At 35.9% G+C, this 13098-nt stretch overlaps 1 protein-coding gene across 2 annotated transcripts in view; it reads left to right on the top strand.

Moving 5' to 3' along the window:
* PTPN4 (protein tyrosine phosphatase non-receptor type 4) overlaps positions 1–13098 on the top strand; it is a 110714-nt gene that overhangs the window by 78491 nt on the left and 19125 nt on the right. For both annotated transcript variants that reach the window (XR_010080817.1, XM_063400835.1), the window contains exons 14-19: positions 1967–2101; positions 3301–3459; positions 7969–8128; positions 11009–11092; positions 11178–11234; positions 12529–12685. Coding sequence is in view for 1 of the 2 variants with exons in the window: in XM_063400835.1 (XP_063256905.1) it covers positions 1967–2101; positions 3301–3459; positions 7969–8128; positions 11009–11092; positions 11178–11234; positions 12529–12685 (752 nt within the window). In the remaining variant the exon portion in view is untranslated. The remainder of the gene's footprint in view (positions 1–1966; positions 2102–3300; positions 3460–7968; positions 8129–11008; positions 11093–11177; positions 11235–12528; positions 12686–13098) is intronic.

The raw sequence follows: 13098 nt of genomic DNA on the forward strand, positions 1-13098 counted from the left end.
GTTTGAGTTGCTCACATTTGAAACAAATTGCAGGAATTGGAATTTTTGGTTCAGTTATCTGATACCAAGCTGATTATTTTTCAAATCAAATTAATACTCCTTAAATAATAGTGAAGCATGCTAAGAAATTGGATGTGCTTCTCCTGAGGAATTAATTGGTATTTTCCCTTTTTTCAAATATCAATATACTATTAGATTTTTTCCCCAGGTGGAATAACACCTGGAACAGTATTATTTAGAGTAGCCCATCTTGCTTAACTGTCTGAAATTTTTCAGCTGTTACTCAGTAAAACTTTAGAGCAGCAAAGCAGGATGCAATACATTTTTAAAATTGCTTGGTGGGTGAGAGTAAAGATAAACCCTCCACAAGCACACCACCACTCCATTAGTATCAGTGTTGACATCTTACTTATTTCTCTATGTGAAGCTTATTCAATATAATGTTCGGTTGGTTTTTGTTGTAGACTTTTTTGATAATATTAAGGTGGTGACTTGCATTGAGTTTTTAAGTTCTCTGAGAAGCAAAAATACGTTTGTAACCATTTCCCCTTTTCAGAGGATGTTGTTTGTGTGCAGGTAATTCCTTAGTTTCTCAAAGTTCCTTTCTGGAGTTGCTCTTTCAGTAAACCAGTAAAAATGATGACAATAAAGAACAGTTACTTTGTGTTACAAGGGCAGTGAAGACAGAAATTATTTTTTGATACAGGTGTATGGAGCTGTACTGCTCATACAATAATATGTTGTCACCTCGTTGTGCAAAGCTGGAGAATTTAGTGATAGAATATGGAGGCAATTGGAAATGAAATTATCATGTCACAAAAGATTAAGGTATCACTGGAACTAGAGAAGGTTGGGTAATGATAGAGGAGAAGTCTGAACTATGTAGCACCATCGAAGCAGTAGAAGTAACATAAAAACCCAATAACACAAAATATACAGGACAAGTATGGATTGTTTAAAAGTATTTATGTTGTTAGCTGAAGAATTTTCAGTTGAAAACAACAAACCACAGAAGTCTGGGTAAGCTGAGTTGCAGGATGACTGAACCATCCAATGCAGTGCTAAGAAAAAAACAACCACAGCTGATTCATTTGATGCTTTCCAATATAAAAGGGAAATGTCTTATTTCATGAGAGATTACAAGGATGGTTTCATTTGTGCTTAAGAAATAGGTGAAAGAAGCAGCAGGAGATAGTAGGCATCCTGGAATGACTGGAGAATGGGAAGAAAAAGATTTGTTAATGTCAAGAAAGGACAAGTAGAAAAAAAAATTCCTGTTGTATAAAAGCACTGCTGAGAATGACCTTTAACCTGAAGGATATTTCTGGCAGAAACCAAATGAGGCACAAAACCGACAAAGAAGTTTAAATAGTTAAATAATATTATTGCATCTGCCTGACAAGTGACAAGAGACATTCTGGGAGAAAGCATGTCATCTTGATGGAAATCCCTCATGTCTAAACAAAACTTCATAATTCTGTTGCCATGTTGATTACCTCACTTTCAGTTCTTCAGAATCTTAGGGAGTTTTTTGGCCTGATGTTTTCACTGCTTTATTTTTCCTGAGCTGGCTAAACAGTTGTGTTACTTAGAGGGGTTTTTTTGCATGTTTATTTGTTTGGTTTTGTTCTATATTTTCTAAGTTCAGATCTCTCAATGTTGTTTGAGTCAGATTGTCTTTGAGGCATTAAAAGTTTAGTGAGTTCAGATTCTGTCTTGCCTGTCTCCCTCACAGTCAACAATAGTTTATTACTATTTCAATGGCATTCTTTTCAAAGTACAGTAAATGAAGTACAGTAGATGGAGAAAATACAAACTGCCCATGTAAATACAGCTTTGCATTATTACATTTCCTTTCTTACATATAATTTGATTTCCTATGATAGAACATTGGTTTCATTGTTTTATATAATTTTGTTCTTACATCATACAATTTTTGGTTAGTCATTTTACTTTCTTCTTCCAGATCCCCCAGTAAACCCTTGGCACGGAAAGTAATGAGTGGGATGGATTGGGAGGTAGTGAGTAGGAACTCACTGTCTGATGATAGGTTGGAAACCCAGAGCCTCCCCTCACGCTCTCCCCCTGGAACTCCAAATCAGTGAGTAGCACCAAATCTTCTCTCCCTGCAAGTGACTCTGTACCTCTCATGTGAGTGACCTACTTGTGTACTAAAATGATCAATGTGTTATGTGAACAAGTAGCTTCAAAAATCTGTGCCAGATGATTCTCTGTAACACTTAGCTTCAGATCCAAAAAAAAATTTTTAGGGATGAGTTTTAGGTGCTTCTCACTTGACCTATGAAAAGTGTAGGATGTATCACACTACCCTAAATTTGAGAGTTTGAGTTTTCTCAAGCACAGTTAAAACTAAGTTATTAATTTGGTTAAAAAAAAGATTCTGATGATAAAATCTATGTGATATTTTAAAAATAATTTATTTTGTTTGATATCGCTTTTTAAAACATTGAGGAAAATTACTTAATTGGAAATCTTTGCAGGTTTATTCCTCTCAATTTTTCTGCCTTTCCTTTCCGTGTTCACTCTTTTCACATGATAGAGCCTTCTGTTTTAAGTTAGTGAAAAAACATTCCTGATTTCTTTTGGAAGGTGACCAATTTCTCAGTGTGCTGAAACTTGCTAAAGAATCAGTATTACTCAATCTTGTATTACATAAATGACAAGCTTTTAAGATTCTGCAGCATATTATTCACAAGATTAATGTTGTAAAAACCTTGTAGGATTTAAAAATTACTAAAAAATTGTGTAATAATGATGCTTAAAGCATAACAAACCTAATCATGCATGTTTAAAAGAATTTTAATATTGTTGTGCCAGTTTTCACTTGGCAAAATACTGGATTCCAGAAATGATAGGACTCTCAGTGCAAAGCCTATGATTCTTCTAGGAGAAAATGCAGTTCATTTTAATGAATTTACATTAAGTTCTGCCATGAACAAAGTCAGGACTTGTCTTCGTAGGAATCCATTTTTCTTCTTGTTGGCTGGACTGTCAGCTTGTTCATTGGACCATAATAGTTTCAGGCTTCTTTAATTAAAAGTAAATAATTTTTTAAAATAGCCCTTAGTGTTTATTAAAATATTTTTAAACACTTAAAAATTCAGTCCATGTTTATCTGACAACATAATTGTTTCAGTGATTTTTGAAACTTGAACAAAACTGCATGTATGAACACTGAGAGGAAATAATTTTTATCATCCTATTTCAGTGGGTGGTATCAGAAGTGTATATTAACAATAATATTCTTGTCACATTGCACGGCTCTGCTTTCCCTCTTAGTCGCAACTCTGCCTTCACTCAAGAAGGAGCCCGGTTACGACCCTCCTCGGTTGGACATTTAGTGGATCATGTGGTTCACACCTCCCCGAGTGAAGTGTTTGTAAATCACAGATCTCCGTCCTCCACCCAGGCCAACAGCATCATCCTGGAAACATCCCCGTAAGTTCTGCTCTTCCCACGCCACTGCAGCGTGCAGGGCTTCTGGAGAGAGGGCAGAAATCTTGGCCTTGGAGAATTTACTGTTAAATGCGGGGTCAGGGAGAGCCAGGCAATCTAATAAAAAGGTGGCTGTTATTTAGGGAGTGTTAGTATAGGTCTTACTGTGAGAAAGAGCAAGATGGTCCAGAACTGAAGACCTGTGTCTGACACATTCCAGGTTCAGGCTTACAATACCATCCCCACAACCCGAGCTGTGGGTTTGCTGTAATGTGACCATCAGTGTCTGCATGTGGAACCAAAAGTTGGGTTTCTGACAGAATTGAAGCAAAGTTTTAATTCCCACAAGTTTGGAAATGTTGCTTTTTGTCAAGGCACAGAAATGAGCTTTATAAACTAGGTAGCCAAAATACCTTTTTGGCACCCCAGCATTTGGACATTGCTAGTGTATTTGGTGTATCATTACAGAGTTCATTTTTTTTAAGCTGACACTGTCAGGCTTCCCCCCCACCCCCAATTATGCTGAATCTTCTTTATACTGGAAACTTACTTTAAGATACAATGGGCAAAATAAGAACTATTATTGTGTATTGCATCCAGAAGGAAGACAAATAAAAAACCCATTGAGTTATTCAAAGATACTGAATTACTCAACAAATTGTGTTCAGAGTACAGATTGATTGGGAAAAATATTGCAATATATACCATTTTATCACTGCCACTGTACCCTCTTAGTATAGCTGTATGTGTGATATCAGATATGCCCTCATAATTTTATATAATAATCTCTTTTAGCAGGGAAATTGTGCTCACAGTTTCAAAGCCAATTGAGAACTGTAAAACAGCACAAACCTAATTCCATGTTTATAAACAAATGATGTCTCATGAAAAATTACTCTGGGAAGCTATTTAAACACATTTTAAAACCTTACTTAGGCTGAGTGTACTTTCAGTTTTAACAACTATGTGTAATTGTTAAAACTGTTGTTGTTAAAACTGTAGTTGTTAAAACTATGTGTGATTGTTAGGAGGGAAATAGAATACAAAACTTTTGAAGTTTTATAAAATTGCACATGATGCTTTTTACAATAGGCTACAATAGTTACAAATTGATCCTCAGCTAGTTACTTAACTTTCAGGGTTATGTAATATTAATTTGACCTAGTCATGTAAATTCTCCTTTTTTTTTTTGGTGGACTTTTTAACATATTCACTTGTCAAAGGACTCTCAGAACTGGAACAGTCATGAATCTGTTCTCATATTAGAGTTTTGTTATTCGAAGGTCACACAGGGTCAGGTTGCTTCTGTTCTAAGGCTTCCAACTGAAGTCAGTTATGGGAAACCCTTCCTGAATGACTGATACAGTGAGGAAAGCACTCTTTTATTTATTTTTATTTTAAATACTCTCTTTGATTCATATGCCTTTAGTCAAAGTTGTACAAGATCTTTCTGAGTGTTCTTAGGATTTGTTTATTTAGTACTTGATTTCTTGAGTAAGTCACCATAGAAATGAGTCTTAGAAAGAGAGGAAGTGGTTTTATACAACTCTGGCTGCTATTTTTCATGTTTTTTGCACTTTTTCTGCAGAAAAAGTATTGCTCTTTCATCACTAAATGTTAGAGGCTCAATTTTAGGGTTTTTTGCTCTTCTTGGAAGCTTAAAACTAAAATTTAATATCCCAGTATAGATCTCTAGTATAAGATACTTTAAAGAATGAGGATGTTGACTTTGAAAAATATATGAACCCCATTAAGGCCTTTTGGAGATTTAAGGTGATGTTATTGATTCAAGATCTGCCATTTATGAAGTAAAACAGTAGACAAGAAGTTCATATTAGCTATATAATTTTAAACTATGCTGTTTTACAGTTAAAAAAGCTATTTCTTAACCAATTTGACCTTTCAGGCTGAAAAAGGTTTTAGTAGTCTGTGTGCTAATTTGTCAGAAATTGTTATTTATTGATCAAATTTGTATGTGTGAAAAAGAGGGGCTAACGTGATTGGCAATAATTTAGTGATCTTTTTGAGTCTGGAATCAACATAGCTAAAGAAATTAACAGTTTCTGTGCAGTTCAGAAGGATATTATAGCTTAGCTAATATAGCCTTTAATTGCACATCTTTTCTCCATCTGCACCTCCTATTCAACACAAAATTGAGAGACGGTGCTTGTAGTTCCCTGAGGTAATTATAACCTCAAATTCCAAAAGCACATGATGAGTGTTTAGTTTAATAAATTTATGGGGGTGTGTATGGAACTTTTGCTAAATATATTAAAAAGATCAGACCGGATATCTGTAACAAAAATCCTCAAAGCTTGCCAGTGTCAGGGTTTGTGTGTTATTTTATTATTATGTAAATTGCTGAATTCAGTAACAGAGAGCTGCTTTGCCTGCAAAATAGGCTGCTTTCACTGCCATTGTCTGAGCATTCATAAGGAAATTCAAAGCTGACTGGGCAAATATAAAGCAGTGAAGTTTATGCCCAAGGCTTGATTGTTAGTTCTCACAATTCATTATGCTAATATATTACAGTACTTGCATTGCTGCTTGTAAAATGCTCATTTAAGTAACTTTTCAAATCTTTTCTATAAGTTTGTGTGTTTGGTAGGAATTTATTTGTGTTTGTTGACGTGTATGTACAGACATCTAGTCAAACATAAGATCCATCTTCTGCTTTTATCAGAATAACTTCTTTTGTGTTTCTGTTCATGGTTACTGTTCCTTTTTTTACTTTGGTTTAAAATTCTCAGGAGTAATTGTTTTCAGGAAAATACCTAACTTAAAAGACTGAGTAATCTGTGCTGGCCATACTTGAATGAATGCATAGGCAGCTAAAAATCTCTGGGTGACCTTTGTAGGTCTAAATAGTGTGTAGCTGCCTTGCAGATTTGTTTTGCAAATGTTGACAACCATAATATTTTTCTCTCCACAAAAATTAATTTAGAAAAGCTGCATATCTTGAAAAATGAAATGTGCTCTTTTTTTCTGTTACTTGCACTGAAAAGTGTTAAGAAATACTATTTTTCTTCCCAACTGTGTTTTGAACATGAGGTTCTTCAGACATCAGACTGAATAATTAGTACATTTTTTTTCTTTTAACACTTTATGAAAAAAATATTTTCTCAAAGTTGAAATAAAGCAGAAAAATAGAGAAAAATATTGTTGGGATCTTTTCAAATGTGATGTTTTATTTCATACACTGACAAAAATGTTACTAGCTTTGTTTTCTAAGAATATTGGCTAATGTTTTTTTAAACTGAAGCAGAAAATGTTTGGCATTTCAAAGTGAAATGTTCAAAATGAAGCCTTTTTTATCCTTTTTGAAAGAGGTTAAACCTTTTTTTTTAATCAGTATACTCAGTTTTGCTCAGCTTTTTTTTATTTTTGACCATGTATCTGAGAACTGCCTTTCTTGAATTGCATAGAGCCAAATTATATGAAATAGAGTTTGATGAGTGCCTTAGGTTTTCAGATTTGCAGCAACTTGAAACCTAGTGCAGTCTCCTACTGAGAGTGTTGCCCTGCTAACAGCTCACTGAGGCGAGGTACTAAATACAGCAGAGCTGCTCAGTGGCTGCCTGAGGGTTTTGGAGGGAGGTGTGTGCTGAGTTACCTCTACAGCTTGCTGCTAACCCTAGGAGCAGTGTCCTGCTCTTGCCTCTGGGAGTGTCCTTCCCTCCCTGCGCGGTGGCCGGCCCTGAGATAAGCCAGAGGGCCCAGGCTTGTCCAAAAAGTATTTTTGGTTGCTTGGTGTAAGCTGCCTTAGCCAAGGGAGGAGCACCAGTTCTTCCAGGAAGCAGCCAGGGATGTGGGTGAAAGAACAGACAGCCCTGGTTTTGGTGGTAGCATTCTCTTTAGATTTAGCTCTAACCTGGAAGTTCCTTCTTGATGGTTTATGGATCTGGTATCAGTGGGCTGTTGTCTGCAATCGTTAAATGATTTAATAGCACCTTTTAATTGGGAGCCTGTGGAGGATGACATATCCTGCTCCTATTTAGAAACTGGCATTCAAACCAAGTTATGGGAACTGGGAGCTCGCTGCCCTTTTCAGCCTTTCCAAATGTTCTTGTTTATTGTTAAATATAAATCCATATAATGAAAGATGAATCATATTTATGTAATACAAATTACACAGTTAAGCTTTTATTCCGAGAGGACTAATGAAAGGAAATTCTCTATATTACAGAAAAATAAGAGAACATTGTTATTAATCTAGAATGGAGTGCTCACAGATAAGTAGTAGTGCGTTCTGCATGCTAAAACCATTTTTTAAAAAGGTCATAGGTAAAAGATGAACTTACTGGTTCTGTGTACAGTTGCTTGTCAACAAAAATGCTGTAAAAATGCAAACATAGGCTCTCAATATATTCTACTGCACTACATTTTTGAGGCTCTGTTAGTCATCTCTCAAACTCTTGAGTTTCTTCTAACTTTTTCAGTTTATTTGCAACCCTGAAAGAACTGTCAATACCTCATGATTGTTCCACTTCATTCTTCTGTTTTGGTATTTAGCTCTCAAGAGACCCCTATAGATGGGCAGCCTCCAGCGTTACCACCTAAACAATTTAAAAAGAACAGTTGGAACCAAATTCATCATTCATACTCACAGCAAGAACTGGATAACCACATTAATGAAACATTCGATGTTCCTGCATCACCTGAAAAAGCCACCGTAAGTTTTTTGATCCAGTTGAACCATTCTGCTTTTTATCACATAACGATGGTCCTATTTTATGAGCTTGGTTCTGAAGCATTTCAGAGCTGCTCTGTGCATTACCTTGCAGCATTTCTGTTATCATCCTGTCCCTTCCCTGGCTCCTGCTGGTTTTACTGTGGCTGCTGGAGTAGTGCCTTGTTGGTTGACCATGCATCACTACGTTGGGATGTTATGCAAACATTTTGAGCATTAGCTTTTCAGCACACACAGAAGTTTCTACCAAACCTGTTCTTTGAGAAGGCATTTGCCATCCATTTTAAAGAAGATATTGCAGGTATTTAATCCAGCTTTAGCTAAAAAAGGTAAACCTGAACATGCCTAAGAGCTTCAAGAGTGGTTTTATCAGGAGAAGCTCTGTGAGTCTGTGGTTGCATTTCTCATCAGAATTTCCAAGAAAGAGACTATCAAGAGGCCTGTGACAGCAAATACAAAAATATGAGCAAAAGGTTTTTTGCCATAATCAGGCGTGTGTGAGATGAGTAAGATAGCCAGTTGATTATCTGACTGAGGAAAAACCTCCCTGATCATTTTTGTGATTTTTGTCCTTTCAAAGGTTTTCCACTGGTTCTAGATTTTATACTGATGTGAACAGTAAATGGATAAAAAACGTGTTGCAGGATGGGAAAACATCCAGATGTAGCCAATACTGTGTTTTGTCAACCTCAAGCATTCAAAATTATGAGTCACTTCCCCAAACTGATATTTGGAAATGCCTTAGTTTATTGTTTTTGCATCCTGAACTGTAAACCTAGGGTGTTCTCTCAGGTGTTAAAACAGAGTTAAGATTCCCATAAAACCCCTGTTTAATTTCATAGCTGGGGTTTTAACAAAAGGCTCAAAAGTCAAAGTTTTAAGTTTCTGAGTGCTTTGGGAACATTGTACAAAATTTTGTTTCAATTAAATGATGAAACATAATTTGTAACAGCTTTGTCTTCAGCCAGTGCTTACCTGAGTCACATTAAAGTACTGTTCTGTTTTGAAAGATAACACTACTTTAGTCATCAAGTTTTTCTGCCCTGTATTCAGTTATCTTTACCAAATTCACAAAAATAACTTTCACTTGTTTTTTTAAACTCCTTTTAGTTCTGCAAAACCAACACAGCTGCATGAATGAGATGATTTTTTCTCTGGGCATTGTCAGTGTGATTGTTTGCTGTGCTCCAGTGGGACACGTTTATGCAGTCTCGCTGAAGGCAGAGCACTGCTGTAATTGAACATCTAATTTGGTCTGCTGATTACTTTTTATTTTGGAAATTTCAGAAGAAGGAACATAGCATGACTGAAGTTTTTGGAATGTTATTTAGTTTCAAAATTGCTTTTCTGACCAGAATTCAGGTTCCTGCACCATTAAAGTCTTGTGCAGTTCCATCTCCAATATTTTAAAGAAAACCCCTCGCCATTTTGACTTCATAAAGCTGTTGCATTTCCTTTGTCTGTTGCATGTATGGGGAGTGTGTGTAGCAAGGTAGTAGGACACATGTGGGAATGGCAACTTTTTATTCCATCTGCAATCCCTGAGTATCCAGTCTGAGACTGTCAGAAGCACTTGAAAACAGGTGTGGTCAGTCCCTTTAGTCAAACAAAGTAATGATGGCATACAGTGCTCTCTGCACATTTTGCATTATAAACTTCTGCTCAAAATAGCATCTTAAAGCAGAAATTAGCATTTCCTTTCTGACTGGGGAAGGCAGTGGCACAAAAGCTGCCAAACCCTGCAAGTGAGCACTTGGTTGATGTTCATTCTGCCTGAACTCCCGTGCCAAGGGGCAGAGGCTGAAATGATTGGCATATGATCAGGCTTCTTAAGACCCTTCCTTTTCACTAAATTTCTTGTGCCATTACTTTCCCAAATGTTTCACTTTTTCATTACTATGAATGCATTTGGTTAATTTTGTTTTGTTTTAACCAAGAACTGAAGGTACCTGCAACTGAGTTAACTTCTAATGAGTCAACTTGTGCAGACTTCTTTAACCTAGTGAAACTCCAGGTTCTGAACTTTCTTACATATAAAAGTATTTGCTTTTTTAAGTTTCTTTATTTTTCTGAGTATGAGTCTTCTGCTTTGCTGTAATTGGTAGCATTGAAAACTTCATTGAAACACATTTCTTTATTCCTTTGCATCCTCCCTGTAGGAACTATAGAAATACTAGCTAATGTTCAGTCTGTGAAATAAATATAGATAGGAACCAACTAAAACCGACTTCAGTGGCACTAAGTTGGTATTTTTCAGCTTAAAAAGGTAGCCAGTATTCCTCAGTTTATTGGCATTTCCTTTAACAATGTTGTTGTCATCCAAATAAAACCAAGAAGAAAGCAGCTAAAATTTCCAGAGTTGAATCAGTGCAGAGTGTATGCCACACCTCATACACCACTAGACTGGAAATGGAGTAAGGGATAGGGAACCAGGATTTCCTTGCTGACTGCTGGCAAATTGCTGTTAATAGAAACACAAGGATGCCTTCAATTATCTTCCTTTTGATTGTATTACATTCTCATTGCAACTCTTCACTGTGGTCTTAATTAAAATGAATTCAGGAAATTTCCATTTAGTAAGCTGTCTTTATTAGAGTATTGAAGCCAGTTAGTCTTTTCTAATATTCTTTCTTACTTTGAGCTTGCTTTGACAGAACTTTAACTTAGTTATGTCCAAGACTCTTAAATGTGTAATTTTCCCCTTTTATGCAAACCCAAGATGTTCGTGTTCTTGCTTGATGTTTTCTCAAGTGTCCAGGAGCAATTATTTGATAAGGAAACTGCAGAACATTAGATACAATATCCTCAAAATCTAACTGTGAACAAAATATATACTAATATAATATAACTTTTGTCTGTCAGCCCAATGGTGGTGTCCCCCATGACAATCTTGTTATGATCAGAATGAAACCAGACGAAAATGGAAGGTTTGGCTTCAATGTAAAGGTAACATTACATCTATTCCTTTTACAGTTATTAAGGTTATTTTCTGACATTTGGGATTCCTTACTAATTTAATTTGTTTTTAAAGGGTGGATATGATCAGAAGATGCCGGTAATAGTGTCCAGGGTAGCTCCAGGAACGCCTGTAAGTTATCAAAAAACCAGACTTGGTAGCAATATCTGTGTATCTTGAAGGATGTACTGAAAATGAAAAATTATTTCATAGTTGCCTATGAAAATTAGTTTTTGCTATAACATTATCAGAACGAAGCAAATTACATGCAGTAAGAATTTGATGGAAACGTATAATATATTTTTTAAAGTTCTTCAATCCTCAAAACTATTTTTTTCTACTTAAACAAAGTTTAATTTCTGAAAATTACAGGACATTACAGATGCTCAGTATGCTCTGGTACTTGAGCTGTGCCATCCTAAAAATACTTCTACTTTATTGCTTTTTTTAGATATAGACATTCAGTAATTTCACAAATTACATATTGAAAGAGTGTTAAAAATAACTAAAATAGCAAATGTCTTACTTTAGTGACAGATGTATCTGAGTAAAGCCAAGATGTAGATTAAAACCAGACATTATGAATCATTCATCAGGTCTGATTGCATGTTGTTACTGATGTTTAGTGACTATAAGAGTGTCTTCAAACTAGGCACAATATTTGTCAATTTATTGCCAGAAATACTGACCTGGTATTCAGCTCTGTCCATACGTGTTAGAATGGAGTTAACCATTTATTTGCTGCTTTTTTTTTTTTTTTTTTTTTTTTTTTCTCTTTGGAAGTATTGAAATGTTTGCCAAAATCATTGTTCTTGTATCTTGTTAACTATTATCCCTGAAACATTTATCACATGAATAACTTTGGCTTTAAACATTCACTCTGTAGAAAGAAGATAGTTGGTGATGGCTTGTGCTCTTTCTTTTCTATAACAATGTTTAGACTGTGATTATAATAACAATTTTTATCACTGATTCCTCTCTCTGTGATTACTGGGAGCTAGGCATAGTTTTTTGCCATTACCATTGCAGTATTTCAGAGCTGAAGCATTTAAGCCTGTGAAATTGATTTGGACATGGTTTTGCCATGTTTCTCCCCTCCCTTCAAAGATGAAAACATCCTGCTTTTTAATTTCCTGTACAAAGGGTGATTCAAACAGAGGAGCTCTCTGCATCAGCTGAAGGGTAGAGGAGCAGCTGCTGACAGACAAGTGACAGTGGCAGTCACCTCCCAGCTGCACATGGGAATGGCACTGCCTGTGTGTTGTGTAACACTTGGGTTTGTCATCTGAACAGCACAGCAACCATAGCAACAGGGCTGTGAGGATTGGAGAGCCCAAGTACAGTTCTTTAAGTTATTATTTTAAGGTGAGAAATTGGTACTGGCTTGTGTTACAGATGGTTTTGGTTTTTTCCCCCACCCTTGCAGGCTGATCTGTGTGTCCCTCGTTTGAATGAAGGGGACCAGGTTGTTCTGATTAACGGCAGGGACATAGCAGAGCATACCCACGACCAAGTGGTGATGTTTATTAAAGCTAGCTGTGAGAGACACTCAGGGGAACTTGTGCTCCTAGTTCGACCCAATGGTGAGTGGCTTGTGCATCATAATTAAAAATAAAAATCCACTTTGTGTCCTGGCATGGAATGTGTAACCTGTAAGAAAGAATTCCCTGAAAAGGAATTGCAACAACACAGTGTATTGATCCCTTAATCTAAGGAGCTGTGTATAAATAAGTGTTGAAAACTAATAAAAAGTCAGACATCAAATATTTTTAACAGCTAATTTAAATTTTTTTCTCACTCTCATTGATAAAAATGTCCAGAAAGCTATAGGGATATTGAATGTATTTCATAAGGTTATTCCCTGAAGGAAAATTTAAACCAAACACAAACAAAAAAACCCTCACCAAATATTCAGTGTTTGAGTGACTTTGGAGGTATATACAATATATACAAAACCCTTCCATACATTTTCAAAACAATCCAAAATCACTGGTAA

This window comes from Prinia subflava, chromosome 6 (genome assembly GCF_021018805.1).
Source record: "Prinia subflava isolate CZ2003 ecotype Zambia chromosome 6, Cam_Psub_1.2, whole genome shotgun sequence".
In the NCBI taxonomy this organism is placed as follows: Eukaryota; Metazoa; Chordata; class Aves; order Passeriformes; family Cisticolidae; genus Prinia; species Prinia subflava.